Source organism: Arxiozyma heterogenica (genome assembly GCF_036370985.1).
Source record: "Arxiozyma heterogenica strain weizmannii chromosome Unknown scaffold_18, whole genome shotgun sequence".
Taxonomy (NCBI): Eukaryota; Fungi; Ascomycota; class Saccharomycetes; order Saccharomycetales; family Saccharomycetaceae; genus Arxiozyma; species Arxiozyma heterogenica.
In genome coordinates this window covers 315,643-331,654 of record NW_027042671.1, presented here as the reverse complement: position 1 = coordinate 331,654, position 16,012 = coordinate 315,643, and the positions used below count along the sequence as shown (strand labels likewise).

The 16,012-nt window shown below is 29.1% G+C and overlaps 5 protein-coding genes and 1 non-coding gene across 6 annotated transcripts; 2 read left to right on the top strand and 4 right to left on the bottom strand.

The window, feature by feature from the left end:
• Nucleotides 1-244: 244 nt before the first annotated feature.
• PWA37_001974 lies at nt 245-319 on the bottom strand. The gene has a single exon. It is a non-coding gene; the product is annotated as a tRNA-Lys (tRNA).
• Nucleotides 320-3,470: 3,151 nt separating this feature from the next.
• Nucleotides 3,471-3,665, top strand: NCE101 (Nce101p; the record flags this gene model as incomplete). The annotated part of the gene is made up of 1 exon (XM_064858585.1): nt 3,471-3,665. A coding segment is annotated over one exon (195 nt), but the record flags the coding sequence as incomplete, so codon positions are not given.
• Nucleotides 3,666-3,671: 6 nt separating this feature from the next.
• On the top strand, nt 3,672-6,152 carry PWA37_001972 (Zn(II)2Cys6 transcription factor; the record flags this gene model as incomplete). Its single annotated transcript, XM_064858584.1, has 1 exon — nt 3,672-6,152. The coding sequence occupies one exon, from the start codon at nt 3,672-3,674 to the stop codon at nt 6,150-6,152; it is 2,481 nt and encodes an 826-aa protein (XP_064714407.1).
• A 413-nt stretch (nt 6,153-6,565) lies between these two features.
• On the bottom strand, nt 6,566-7,360 carry ADY2 (Ady2p; the record flags this gene model as incomplete). The annotated part of the gene is made up of 1 exon (XM_064858583.1): nt 6,566-7,360. One exon carries the CDS (start codon nt 7,358-7,360, stop codon nt 6,566-6,568), a length of 795 nt encoding a protein of 264 aa, XP_064714406.1.
• A 2,743-nt stretch (nt 7,361-10,103) lies between these two features.
• Nucleotides 10,104-11,096, bottom strand: RPC34 (DNA-directed RNA polymerase III subunit C34; the record flags this gene model as incomplete). Its single annotated transcript, XM_064858582.1, has 1 exon — nt 10,104-11,096. The coding sequence occupies one exon, from the start codon at nt 11,094-11,096 to the stop codon at nt 10,104-10,106; it is 993 nt and encodes a 330-aa protein (XP_064714405.1).
• A 460-nt stretch (nt 11,097-11,556) lies between these two features.
• Nucleotides 11,557-14,769, bottom strand: ADP1 (putative ATP-dependent permease ADP1; the record flags this gene model as incomplete). Its single annotated transcript, XM_064858581.1, has 1 exon — nt 11,557-14,769. One exon carries the CDS (start codon nt 14,767-14,769, stop codon nt 11,557-11,559), a length of 3,213 nt encoding a protein of 1,070 aa, XP_064714404.1.
• Between the last annotated feature and the right edge of the window lie 1,243 nt (nt 14,770-16,012).

Sequence of the window (16,012 nt, the reverse complement as noted above, 5' to 3'; positions counted from 1 at the left end):
ATCTAAGATATCCTAATAGCATACACTTATATGCCATATATCTAAACTTAAGTAATCCTTGGTTCCTTGTTCCTTGTTTTCTTCTTGGTTGCTCTCTTGTACTTATGTTGGTTACTCCTGTTTTTATGTATGTTTGTAAAATTTTGCAAAAAGGAAAGTTTAGAAAAATATTGTCAACCCTCTTTTTTCTAAACAAACCCTAAACAGTAATATCAGGAATATTACAGTCACGAAATAAAAAAGAAAGCCCTGTAGGGGGCTCGAACCCCTAACCTTATGATTAAGAGTCATACGCGCTACCGATTGCGCCAACAAGGCCTAACTCGTTGTGAAGCAGTAAATTATGTGCTAATAAATAATTTTCACATAAACAGTAGAGAAAGACACCTGGAACGGCCATCGTTTTTTCCTTTCCTTATTGATAGAAATACCTTTTCAAAACTGTAAATTAATTTTCTTTATTGAATTCTTGGATGATTTCCAACAGCTGTTATAAATTCATTTTTTATTAATTATGTTGGAAAATAAAAGTATAAACCTTATAATAAATATATACATATATTTAACACGAAAATAAAACAAGCATCTATAACTTAATGACGTCTGCTATTACCATGAATATTAAGTGCTACAAATTCCAATAGTTTTATTTTGTGAACTTTGTTGGAAAATAATATGCCTACTAGTTTTCCTTATTAAAACTATTTTTAATAGGCTGTCTGTAAATTTTTTTCAAAAGAAGAAATATTTTGAGAAACGATTTAAAATTATAAAAAATTAATATGTACTTGGTTATAAACATAATAAATAAAATTACTTATATTCAATACTGTTGGAATTTGGAGCCTTCAGTGTCCATGGTAATGGTAGACATCATTAAGTCATAGATGCTTGTTGGAATTTGGAGCCTTCTGCGTCCATGGTAATGATAGACATCATTAAGTTATAGATACTTGTTATGTTTTTGTATTAAATACCTGTACATATTTATTATATAGTGTATTCAGTATACATTCTTTTATTTACTTTAAGTTTTCTTTTAAAGTTTTTCATTTCTTTTCAAATCTTCGAAAGACATATTTGGTGACAATTAAAATGTTTTCCTGATATTATGTACATCCGTACACCACATAATATATAGAAAAACTAATTAAAAATAATTCTTATGGAAATGACAGTAATAAACTCTCATTTCCCAACAAATACATAGTTTTTTATCGAATTAAAGGCCCAATTTACTTAGAAACTAAGATAAAATAAATATAGATGTTTAATTTACTGCTTTTCAAAACGATATATCTCGCAAATTCAGACCTCATGAAAAAGCTCTTCTACAACAATGACGCGTTTCAAAAACAAAATTAAACAAATAAATTGAAAAAATACATTACAACCATATTTGCTTTGCAATATGAAATATTACAATAACCACTTGGTTATCATATTTTAATAACATTCATTATATAATAATATTCATGACCCTCTTGGAAAAATATAACATATAGACTCACTCTGTACTTTTAGAGTTAATATTTAAAAAACTACTGCACTAATAAAATTTATGCTAAGTAATATATTTATATACATTCTTAGAAAATATTATACCGATTTATGTTCTATTAATCTAATCATGCGAGTGTAGTTAATAAAATATTACTAACCCTCATTGTCCCAAATATTAAGTGAAAAAAGTATGTTTAAAGATTTCATGCAACATTTTGATATTGATATTAATGTATTAAAGATATCAGAAGAACCATCATCATGTGAATATTTTGCTGATATTATCTAATTTTCTTGCATAGAACTATTATTTTTCTAGAGTTTAACGTGTTTACTATTAAGATAATAAAAAGGATTTGGATTTTATAAACGATTCTATACACAAGGTTAACAAAAAAATAGAAGAAAACAATCTTTATAAAGTACACAAAATTATAAATAGAACAAAGTTTTACTGAACAGAGGAGAAATACTCTGGAAAACAAAATCTTTTTTATACGATGTTAATTGACATCCTTAAATATTAGAGTTTTGGGTGATCTATTCAGTCGTGTTTATAAACATTGATAAGAAGAACAAAACAATGCTTATCAATACTAGTAACAAGTACAACTTATATACATTACATGTTATATATCTACAGAAGTTATTTTTTGTATATATTCCCAAATCCAGATCTAGGTTTATCCCATTCTATATAAAATCTTCAAATTATTCTAATATATCGAACCTTATTATGTTTTCCAACATGCATCATAGTAACAGCTGAAATTATACTGTATACACTAAATACATGAACAGATGTTTGTTAAAGATTTTTTTTTTCACTTGATTATGGTCAAAGAAATTCATGTTTTTATAATTTCCACGGAAAATATTATTAATTGAATTTAATCTTCGATTTAGTATTATACTGGAATATCTTTCATAAAAGAATAAATTATGTAGGCCAGACTAAATAGATGACTTAAGGTGATGTAACTAATATTAGAATATCCCAAAAGTATATTTCTAAACTGTAAAATATTATGCTAAACTCCTTATATTTTTCATTTCTCTGTTTAGCCTTATAAAATACAATTAATTTTTTTGTGAACCCCAGAAAAAGAACCATTAGACAGTAATTACTTCTCGTTTTAAAAACTTTTTTAACTACTAAACGAATATGAAAAATAATAGATTAGATCTTTTATTATTTTTATTATCTATGGTAGATTTATCACAAACAATTATTTCTTCCCTAACCATATGAAAACATTAAAATAAACTTTTAGATAGATAGACTGCATTTTTACTTTTATCAGTAAATGGTGAGGTATATTAGATTTTGCTAGTATTCTAAACATCTCCAACTTATTGTGTATCTCTGTAATTAAATATGAATATTCTAATAATAACAATACTGCACTACACACAGAACATAAAAAGAAATGGGTACTACTGCTGATTAAACAAAATAATACTAAGAAAATAAAAATGGGATCAGACTAAAATCACACAACACGAACCCATCAAAATGAATTTTCCTGGAAGCAAATTATCTTCCGCTATCATTAAATGCAAGTAAGTCCTGGATGCTATTGCCATTAAATGAGTGGCTAAACAAGTTCTTCACAAATTTTGAAACGTTATTATCTTGTTTTATTCGCATGATATCACTTCGAGAAATAATCTTCAGTTTGTTTAAAACAAGTCTAAAATAATCTTACTACTATAATTGATTCATAGAGCTTCAAAATAGTTTCACGTATACACTATATCTATTATATATATAGTTGTGAAGTCTGTTAAAGAATTATACAACACCATATAAATTCCATAAATTAATTTTGTTGTTATTTGATATAGACAAATTTTTATTGGAGCTGGATCAAATATAGCGTTGTTTGATAAAAAAAAGTTATTCTATAATTCTTCTATAACAAACTTTAAGTAATACTACTGACTCTTTCTTCTATCTTTTTTAATTCTATTTCATGACTACTGTTTACGCACCATATTTATTTGGTAAAGTTTGGGACCCATTAATTGCTATTGGATTGGGTACTGTAAGTTATTACATATACGAAAAGAGACACAGGTCTTCAAATAATAAAAATCAAACACTTTTACTGAATAAACCTTCCAATAACAAAAATTACAAATATAATAGTGGTTATTAGCATATTATGACAAAGAAACCTAAAATATTAGTTCTTTCAACTGATTTAAAGACTAGAAAATTAACACCCAGAAGAATTAGGGTTGCTGTTGCTTGTCTTTCATGTAGAAAAAAGAAGAGAAGATGCGATGGAAATCAACCTTGTTTATATTGCCATAGAAATCATTTGAACTGTGAATATTTAACTTCTTCTTCTGCAAATCCAAATACCACAGATACTAATAGTATGAATAATATTCTAAATAAATCCAAAAAAATATCAAACTCTATTCAGGCTGAGAATAATATCATCGAAAGTAATAATATTTTGACAGTAACAACTGTTTCAATACAAAATAATTACTCTGATACATATACATCAAACAATATTTCAAAATTTGAAAAATCACAGCATAATAATCCATCATTTTTTGATAATTCTATTCACAGTGAACAAGCAGAAGAATCTTTAGAAGAACATTCTAGAATTTTGCTTGATAATAATAAAAAGATATCCCACTCACCTCCTACAGTATATCCACATGATACGATAGATTATAAAAGAATAGTGGAAACTTTATTCACAAAGGAAAATTTACAAAATATTATAAGATATTGTCATCAAAATGACAAGAAGAAGGATATCAACGAATTTTTAATAAAATCAATTGATAAGAATATCAACAAAGATAATTTTTTAAATCTAAATGAAATTAGAATGATCAATCAATCTATTTTACCACCAAAACATATCGCATTAAAATTGATTTTGAAGACATGGAATTATGCATGTGTATTATTTAGATTCTATCATAGACCTACAATAATTAAAATATTATATTCCTTATATGAAGATAACGGATACCCCAAAAGTATTAACGAGAGCAGAGCAGAAGCATTAATCTATGCTGTGTTAGCAGTGGGTGCACTATTTTCAAAAGATGATCATTTGGAGACATATGATTCAAATATAAAAAAAGAATATTATGGTGATGAAGGCTTAAAATTTTTCATCAAATCGAAATCATTGATTGATTTTGCTGATGTTTCAGATCTATATTCAATTCAGACCCTTTTCATGTTAACATTGTTTTTACAATGTTCTGCCAATTTAAAGTCGTGTTACCATTATATTGGAATTGCATTAAGAAGTGCAATAAAGGAAGGTTTGTATAAAAATTCTTCTTTGACAGGCCCAACACCAATTGAAAATGAAACAAAAAAAAGATTATTCTGGTCTATATATAAGGTAGATATATATATGAATTGTATTCTAGGGTTGCCTTCTAGTATGAATGAGGATAAAATTGATCAAGAACTGCCCTTAGATGTGGACGATGAAAGAATCACACCGAATGGAATCATTGAATCTCCAAATAAAACTGGTTTTGAAAAGATAAGTAGTTGCGGTATAAACAATGAACACACTAAATTATTATTGGTGATGTCTAGAATCTATGACTATACTTCACAATTAACGCTTTCCAAAATTTTACATAAAACAGAATTAATAAAAAATATTCATGACTTGGAATTACAACTGGAAAACTGGTATAAACAACTACCATCTGCTTTAAAACCAACATATAAGATGAAGACAGATGACGAAAGGGATTACTATTTAAAGCCACAGAAATTGTTACAGTTAGACTTTTTATTAACTAAATTGACTCTTTATAAACCTTTTTTCCATTTCATAACTTTGAATTCTGACGATTATCCCAATTTGAAGTTTCAAATTAGAATGTCTACTAATTGTATCAAGATATCAATAGAAATTATTCGCCTATCATATGATATGATCAATATGGATTTACTTAGTGGAACCTATTGGTATTCCATTCATACTATCTATTACAGTTTTGCATGCCTAACAATTTATAAATACCAATTAAAAGAACGTAGAAATCCCAATGATGAAAAACTAAGTGAAATTGAAAATGTTTGTAATTTAGGTTATAAAATTTTGATTGAATTGCAAAATTATTCGAGTGCTGGTAAAAGAATTTTAAAAGTTCTAGAATTAATATTCAAACAATTCAATGATAAATTTTTAGAGCTAAATCAACAATTGATTAACAATTTGCAATATTTTAAAAATAATAACCATCATCATAGTATTCATCACCAAATAACAAAAAAATTTAATGTTAATCATCACCATAATAACCGGATAGGTGCCTTACAAGGCAGTGATAATCATGCTACAAACAATAGTAACTATCACAACTATTTTAATATAAATTTTGTGGGTGTAAGTGGCCAAAATGATGATACATCCTTTGTGGAACATGTAAACAACAATAATAATAACAATAACAGCCATAATAGTCATATCCATTTAACCAATGATAACAAACATATAAATAATCATCCTATAGGCATAAACACGGATGCCTATGATAATAATAGTAATCTATTAGTGAATCCAGATAATAACACAGATTTCATTTTTAATTCACAAAATTTTTTAAACAAATTGTTAGAAGAATTAGAATTAGATATTTAATAGATTATAAAAAGTAGATAATACTAGTGATTCATTCTAGAATAAATATATATCACCAGCTCATATATATATATATATATATATTGCTTTTACACAAAGGGTTAAAAACTAAAAGGGATGATTTTCATTACAGAACATCAGAACTATAGTATTATTAAAAGGTTTATGGGAATATAATCAAAAGCTATAAACTATATAAAAAAATAAACGAATATTATCAGTACGGGGAATATCTAATCACCAAAAAAAAAAGAAAGTAAATAAATAAATAAGAAATATGGTGCAGATTAAAAGTAAGTGTAAAACATGAAATTCCTTATTTGTATGTTAAAAAATTATTTTTTTTTTGATAAACCACCTTTATCACCTTCAGCTTGATTATCACTACTATATAATTTTGGCTGGTGCTATTCCTAAACTAATGTTCTTTCATTAGTTGGTAAATTAATAGCTTTAGCCAAGAAATAACTGTTTTCTTTTGTAGCCACACCGGCATATGCGTTATACCAAGCTATAAGTGAAACAATGACACCTATAACACCAGCAGCCCTTGTGACAGAAACATTACCAGTGAACTCACCTATGGATAATAATAGGAAAACGATGCTGACTAGGAAGAATAAGCCAAAGAACATAACTGTGGATTTTAAAGTACATAAAGTCAAACCAAAACTAAAAATTGTCCAGCCAAGTAAGAAGAAACCCAACATATTTTGTAAGTCATCATTATCTAAATCTTTGTAAGCATCCAAGATACCAAACCATGGGATATGGATAGCTGCAAATGATAACCAGAAACCCCCGTAGGAACACAATGCAGTACCACCAAAAGTGTTTTCTAAAGCAATTTCCCAGATACCAGCAATCAATTGGACTAATCCACCATAGAAGAAAGCTAAACCGACAACGATATTTGGAGTTCTAACACCTTGGGCTCTTGCATTGGCCATGGACAAGACAAATGTGGTCAAAGCAAAGGCAGACAAACCTAAAGGAGCTGGATTGGCAAATTTGTGAGAGGCAGCAGGAGCCAAGCCAGGTTGTAACGTTCCACCAAAGGCTTCATACAATTCATCTCTTAAAAATTTTTGCCTGCCTATATAAATATATTTGTTATTTGCACCAGAAGTATAAATTCTAGAAAGGGAGTGTTGTTCTTCATCGACAGAGTTGATTGGTTCATCAGAAGTGATTTCTTTGTCAGACATTGTTTATTTTTTTATTTTTTATCTTTAAACTCTATTTAATATATCGAGAAGAAATTAATATATATATATATTCGATGGAAAGAGGAAAAAAGGTATAATATTAGTAGTTCCTAATATTTATTTTTTTCGTTTGGTTTTACTTTATAAGTGAACAGACTGAAATAGGATAAGATAACTTGAGAAATTTTTCAAGAGGAAGGCTATCTACAGTTTGAAACGTATCTTTCCCTTATATATGTAAATCAAAACAAATTCCATTAATTCTTTTTTTAAATTTAATCTCTTTGCTTTTATTGATATATCAATTGAAGAAATAATAAGAGTAGACAATATAAGTTATGTTGGGGATTATCAATAAAGACAAACCAACACCGCTCTTACTACTACTGTTGCTACCAATGGTACTTTTTTATTTTTTTTTTTTTTTTTTCTTTGCCACTATTACAACTGCCATGACAACAACTATAACATCACTATCAGTATCATCCATATGTAAGGAAGAAAAAGGAAAATATATAAAATTGTTTCTCCAACAAAATCAATCAAGAATAAAAATTATAAGATAGGAAAAACTAGCATGGCAATTTCCATTTTTAGTTTTATATTACCGTTGGATCTCCGTTACTCCATTCTACATTGGAGAATACAATGCGGTAGATGACAAACAATGTTGTTATTTTAAACAGTAAAACAAAAAAGAAAATGTATTAAGACATTTTTTTTTTGTTCAGAAAAAAAATCGGACAAGAAAACAATAATTTGTGTTTAGTCAATGATTACAGTTAATAGAAATGAGGGTTAATACAGAAAACATCTTGAAATCATTTCATTTACATATATTCTGTATACCTCTCGAATCGAAGAAATCATATTAGAACATGTCAATTACGACGACTCTCAAGTTTGGATGCATTCTCCCTCTCTCTTTTGTTTTTCTTAATCAAACTATTATTGCCAGTGTCCAGTAAAAACTAAAAAAAAAAGAAAAAGTTAAACAACAAGTTAGTTTACAGGAGGGTCATAACAAATTTTTTATTACGGTTTTCTTTACAGACACAGTGTTAAAAGAATATAGCTGACACTGATGTATTTTTTCAAATGCTATTCGAATGTGATTTTTGCATATTGTTTCTTTAGTGTAAAATATCAGTCATTATAAAGAGAAGCGTTCAATAATATTTCTATCTTTGACTTTTATTCACCTATCAAATAACAGAATATTGGTCTTATCAGTCTTACTATCACTATTTTGAATGAAAAAGTCTCCAAAGGAATTTGAGGAATGTATATGGCCTTTCTCTCTCATTCTCTCTATTTTTTTTTTTTCAAATTTAATAATAATGAACCTATTGTTTATCCCCGCATTTTTTTTACAAAAATTCTTTTGTCTTTTTTCTCTTATAAAACAAGAAAGAAAAAAAAAACAGATCCGGAGGACTCATTTTTTTGTTTTGTTTTTCAATAACAAAAGAAGTTTTCAAGAACAATAAAAAAAAGGGAGGAAGAAGAAGAAGAAAAAAAGGGAAGGAAAAGACAACAACCAACCGTCCAGCCAACCAACGACTGTCATCTGTTATGGTCACATATCTCTCAAGAAATACGAAAGACAACTCATGAAAAACAGCCGTTCAATGAAGAATCACACTTTCTTCCTTTTTTATTTGATTATTGAAAATGGAAAACAACAAAAGAATCTCTCATTTCATCCGGATTTCCTCACGGGAATTTCCTTTTTGGTCCATAAACATATATACGTGCTTGTTTAAGATTATAACACGATTTATCTATTGAGAAGTGTTTATTACCATTGGGAAACATTAAGAAATAGAATCAAATCATTCAGATCTAAGTAGTGCAAGAGGGAAAGTGTACTATTTATTTTTACCTTATACCCCAAATATTCGAGGAAAGGACATAAGCCATCTAATAAACATTCTTTTCTATCTCTTTATTGTATTGTCTGCACTTTTATATATATTTATTATCATTTCACACTAACTCCATGTGATTTGTTCCACTTTGGGTTGCAGAAAAAAAAAACCTTCCATTACTATTTTAAACGAATTGTAAACTCACTGCTAATATCAAATATACCATGCAACACGTATCTTTTATGGTAAAAAAAGTTGGGAGAATAAAAAGGCTCTACTCTTTCCAAACAAAATTGGTTGGTGCCCTATTCTTATTAGAATTACTGATCTACCAAAAAAAAAAAAGACATCTTCTTGTACAAAAACAAAACCCTTTCCACAACTCTGATACATAGACCGTTGTTTACCTAAAAATTGAAATTAAAGGCAGATTCAAGATAATATTTCAAATGACACCAAGAATATTTAAACAGAAGAAAAAAAAAACAAATAAAAGAGTTGTAATAGGCATGCCTCAATAAGGGAGATGAGATAGAAAAGACGGCAATCTCTAGATCCATCTATATGGTGTTTCCCAAACCATTCACTATTATTAGACTTCTTTTCTTTTCTCAATTTTTTTATTTTTATTTTTATTTTTTTGATTACTCCATTGAGCCTAAACTGCTTTTGTTTCAAAGATGAAGAGAGAGAAAACAGATCATCGACATATTCTTATTTTCTCGAAAAGAATAGTGCCATAGTCTCAACCTTGGATATTTTATCACATAAATGCATTTTTGTTATTGGTCTATAAATAACTATGCCTTATACATATGATACTACATTCAAAAGTTTACATACAACATACATGTATACTATCACACATGAGGTTATAGTGCCCATTCATCGAAATAAACAGCCTCTTTATCATTTTCAGAAGGCCCAATGGTTTGATGATAATCAAAGATGGAAAACTCGTCCATTTCGTCCAACAATTTATTCTTACTATTCTTTGCTGTGTTTCCCTCATCTATTGGCCCCACCAATTGAGCAACTGAGGTTAATGTAGCGCGATAACAATCAAACTCTACTTCTTCTAAACGATCGTCGTAAACCAAAACAGTACATAAAGAACGTATATTTGCAGTGCTCAATTCAACATTCGCCACCCCTGCAGACGAAATAAAGTCTAATATCTCTTGTGTCGTAGAATATGAACGTACATGTGGTGAATACTGACTACTCTTCTTCTTGATATCGCCGTTTTTACTGTTATCGTTTCTACCTACCACCGTTTGGAACCCATTAGGGAAACTATTTTGAGCTACATATCTCCATATAATAGTCAATAACGAATTGATGAATTCAACATCTAATTCACCCTCAGTGAACCATGGTCCACCTGTGACTTCTACACTTGGTTGTAAATGATATAACATATATATCTTTCTCGTTGGGTATTTAACACTTTTCACACTCTTGACATAACGTTGAGATTCTAAGGATTTTAAACATTTCAAGACAACATGTTGGTGCAAGTTAGTACGTGCTTTAATAGTCTTAGACCATATACCTTCACGGCCACTAGCCTCAATGTATGAATAGACTAATGCTTCTTCATTGGACATTGTGGACTTTTTGGCGGCTTCTTGGAAATCAACGGGTTGGAATTTTAATTCATTGTTTTGTTTCACTAATTTAATCAAATTCTTATCCAACAGTTCTTGTACAATAAGCATCAAATCTGCTAAGGTTGGATTATTACCAGGTAACTTGTCTTGAAGTTCTTTTTGGGTAAACAACTTAGATCCATCCTTATTAGAACGAAGCATGTGGGAATGTAACTCTCTAGCCACATCACTTAGTTCTACGTTGTTATTCATTATTCACTATATTACCTATTCTAAATATTTCTGCTATTTTGTTATTATTATTATTACTATTATTATTCCTAGCACTAATTAATAAAAAGTGGATGATATAACTCCTCTTATTTAAATCAGTTTACCTATCAGATCAAATACAATATTATAGAATCTCTTTACAAGCTAGCTGCTTTTCTATTATTTTTTTTTATTTCTTATATTTAAAGATTGATCTCACTAAACATTTTTTATTATTTTTTTTTGTCAGTTATTTTTCTTATAATAAATTTTTTTTTATTTTCATCGCATCTCACTAAAATACTTCTTTCTTTTTACCTTTATACAAAGTGAATAAGAAGGAAAACAGACATACACACACATGACAGTTACCTCTTTAAGTGCCAATATCATAAAGACCGCTATATAATGCTTATGTATTTGAACAATATCTACATTCTATATCCAATATAGTATTTTACTATCTTTTTTCAACTACTATCAAACGTAATGCCAAATATCCTAACAGAATAAATAAAGCGTTAAATAATAGTAACATCTTAATATCAAAACTGAAATTTTGAATTTGAAATCCAAACGTACTTAAAATGGTAGCACCTGGTATTTCTATATTCAATCCATATTTCTTCTCCTTCAATATCAAACTTCTCACTTCATTTATTAATAGTGTCTCATAAGCGTAATAGAATATTGATATATTTTTGCAATATTTTATAGAATAATTTGTTATATCCTTTGTATTGATAAACAACCCACTGAAAAGTATAGAGAATAATAAAATTACTACACTTACAATAATGGAATTATTTAAATCATGAAAAACTATCCCGACAGTCATGATTTCCATTGAAATACTACAATTGAACAAAATTAGAATTAACATACATTTCCAAATCATGCTTGTTTCCATCATGTTCAATCCAACTAATGGGTATACAATAATAGTTATGATGATTGGTGGGATAATACGCAAAGGTAAAATGTCACTAATTATTTTGCTAATGTAGTACGCACTTGGCAAGTAATAACTATTAGACCTTTCTTTTAAAAATATAAGTCTCTCCATGGCGAATGAGGACAACCCAGTAAACGTGATGAATCCAAAATATGTTAATATAAAGAAGAAAAGACCCATTCTATTTTGAAATCCACTGATATCATTTGTGACATTATAATATATCATTCCTAAAAATAACCCTAATAAGACCGCTAATAAATAATTTGCCATCAATAATCTAGGATTACGATATGTATTTTTAAAAGAACGTGAACTTAATATAATTAGTTGTTGATAAAAGGATGCTCTTATTTCAGTTGTACGTAATGAAGGTAATTCCATTGAACGTGGACTTAAACTTGCAATATCATTGATTAATTCTTGAAACAATGGTCCATTTTGAAATATAACATGTAAGTGTTCAGATATGGTTCTTGAAAGACGAAGATTCTCATTGACTTCATGATTTAAATTATCAGTATCATCTTGTAGGATACTTCTTAATTCATCACGATGTGTTGCATAGTGTTCCCATTCTTCTTGTAAACGTAATTCCTCTGATGAACTATGAGATCTACTCATGGTAGATTGGATCTGAGTTGAATTAATTTGAATTTCGGGAATATTGATATTTCTTTCTAGATCATTAATGCTATGTTCAGATCCCCCTTCCCTTGGAGATTTATCAAAGGTAATGTCGATCAAATAATCTGCAATGTTATAATTAGATGGAATTTTATAACCACAGTTGTATAAGAATTCATTAATTCTTATTGTATCACCAGAATAAACCATTTCACCTTGACTTAACAGTACTAATTTATTAAACTTGTTAAAAATATTTGATCTTGGTTGATGGATAGTCAAGACAATGGTACGATTATACAATTGTGTTAGTCTTACCAAGCAATCAATAACATTATTTGCATTGCTGGCATCTAACCCGGAAGTTGGTTCGTCCAAAAAAAGAATTATCGGGGAAGTGACTAACTCACAAGCAATAGATACACGCCTCTTTTCACCACCACTAATACCACGTGTGAAATCATTCCCAATTAATCGATCTTTAATGTCCATTATTCTTAATTCCTCAAGCACCCTGAGAACTCGTTGCCTTTTTTGATCGAATGTCATAAAACGTGGTAATCTCAAAAGAGCGCTATTTAATACTGTTTCATAAACAGTTAAAGTCGGTAGTAGAAAATCATCCTGATCAACAAACCCGATCATATCTTTGTAATCCTTCCTGTTGATCAGATGTCCATTTAATTTAATATTACCAGATAATTTTCCAATTTTAGTTTTCATTGCCAAAATGTCTAATAATGTGGTTTTACCTGCACCTGAACCTCCCATAATAGCCATAATTTCACCAGGTTTAACCATTCCTGAAATTCCAGTCAATATACTTTGTTCTTTTTGGTTATTACTAAGGGATGTCACTTTATAGCTGATATTCTCAAATGTTAAAGTAGAGGATTTATCATTTCTCAGAAAATTTTCTCTATCAATATCACTATTCTCGCCATTAACAGGTAATTTAATATACCCATAACGGTTATTACTATTATCATTATCAAATTTTTCTCTGAACAAAGGTGATTTGGAGATATAGAGTATTGTAATCATGGCTAAAAATACCACACCAACTGATGTGAGAGCCAAAACTAGTTTTCCTTGCCAGGTATCATTAATTTTGTCCGCTGGACTCTTGTACCCTGGAATTTCACTATAATGTAAACATTCACCAGATCTACAGCTTAAATCGATCTGTGAATCACCAAATATTTGAAGAATTAAATCATCCATTGCAGGTTCGTTAAACTTACAATTTCTATCTGTTAATGAACATGTAAATTGGCCTGGTCCTGTAACTTCTTCTGTTAAAAATTCACCAATATCTATTGAACCATTGGCACCACAAAGCATAGTTCCTGGAACACATTTACAATATGCGTTTGAACAAGAATAATGGGTCACATTATTTTTTAGATCGTATTGGAAAAAACATGAGTCTAATCCACAATAGAAACTCTCCACCTGATCGATCCAAAACTGAAAATTACACGATTGAGTACTCTTATCACAACTGAATGATACTTGTGGAAGTTTACCATTTAGTATATCTAAAATTTTAGTATTCGTAACATTACAGGTTTGATAAACTTTATTGACGACCATCCCGTCTTTGTAACAAGTACCTTTCAAGGACTCATCCGGCATAAATGAGTCACAAACAGAATCCATTTCACAGACATTACAATTGATACCTCCCCATCCTTGTTTACAATCACATGTATTAGTAATATTAGATCTATTTGGTCGTTTTTCATTACGATCTTCTAACGATCCACACAAGGGCAAGGAACAATCATCACCTCCAAAACCTTCAATACATTCACAACGGCCATTATATTCATTACAACGAGAAAATTGCTTACATTCAAACATGGGTAGCATACAATTGAAGCAAGGTGGACATTTATCGTTTTCTGTTGGTTTGTAACCATGCGGATAATCAAACGGATCATTTAAAGCAGGTGCGAATGAGTAATCAGAGTCGTATAATTTATTTATTCTCTGTTTTATATTTGCTATATTAACCTCCTGACAGTCAGAATATTCCAATTGAAGGGAAAGTACTAATAATATCTGGAGCAACCAAAGAATTATCATTTGTTGTCTTTTCTTCTTTATCTTTTAAGTTAGTTTCCTGTTCTCTTATTATCTTTTTACTTATAAGGATCTTTAAAACCATTAGGATATGACATAAAACAGTCCAATAAAATACATAATTGAATATTATTGATTAAACACAGATACTAAGTGTATCAACTATGTGACACTGTCAGTTAGTTAGTTGATTGGTTTAGCTCCATTAGTATTTATTTTATGTTGCATCTTACAAAAAAAGGAAGGTAAAAAGAATGTATGCACCTTTTACCCTTATCTTTAAAAATTTTGATGTAGAAAGAATAAGAGAAAAAGGAAAAAAAAAAAAGAAAGAAGAAAAGTGAAAACAAGAGACTGTAAGATAAGCATTTTATCATCAAGTATATTATAATAAGGGCCTGGAAGGGAAAGCAGCCAACGATGAATACTCTCAATGAAATACATGTCTTTACTTAATTTTAAGTATAGTTTAAGACTGCTACTATTGTTATCATGTAATATAATATCATCTCAAACCCTTTTGGTCTTATTTCTAGATATACTTTTACAAAGAACGTACTGTTAAACGTACTGTAGACATGTAGCATTAAAATCAGTATTTATAAAAAGAAATAATGCAGACAAGATGTGTTTGATACAAAATATGTGAATATTAAATTTCTATATGATTGGAAGATGAAAGTTGGTAAAAATAATGTTCGTAGGTTTAAAAATCCTAATTGAAAATTAGTAACCCTATTGAAATTATTCTAAAATCTTATTTAAACCCTCGTGTCTATTTGAAAACTTCCTGAAGACTTTCTTAGGGTTCTTTTGTATGTTTGTACCATTGAGTCTAAAATTCAGAATTCTGTGATTTTTTCTGTTTTATTTTTTTAAAGAACACAAGACAAACATGTAGAAAATAGAGGAAGCTCTTCTACAGTTTTCCCTTTTCGGCCAAGTTCGAAGCATCCACTAACGCTTTTCCAACTTATTGTTTGATTTTGTATTATTTTTTCAAAGAGTTGAAAAACAAAAAGAAGAATGCTAATTTGTTAGGCGTTATATTTCTTGTATGTCATTAGCAATCATAACAGTAGAGGTAGGTGTGGGCCTAAAAAAGAAAGATACACAATCATATTTCTGTTCACCCTTCTTTAATAGAAATGTGTAAAACAACTGCCATCTTGGGAATTCTTGTAGAATTAATCGTCAGGTTTCATAACAAGACACAAACAGCTTCTTCTATTTTGCTTTTTTCTAT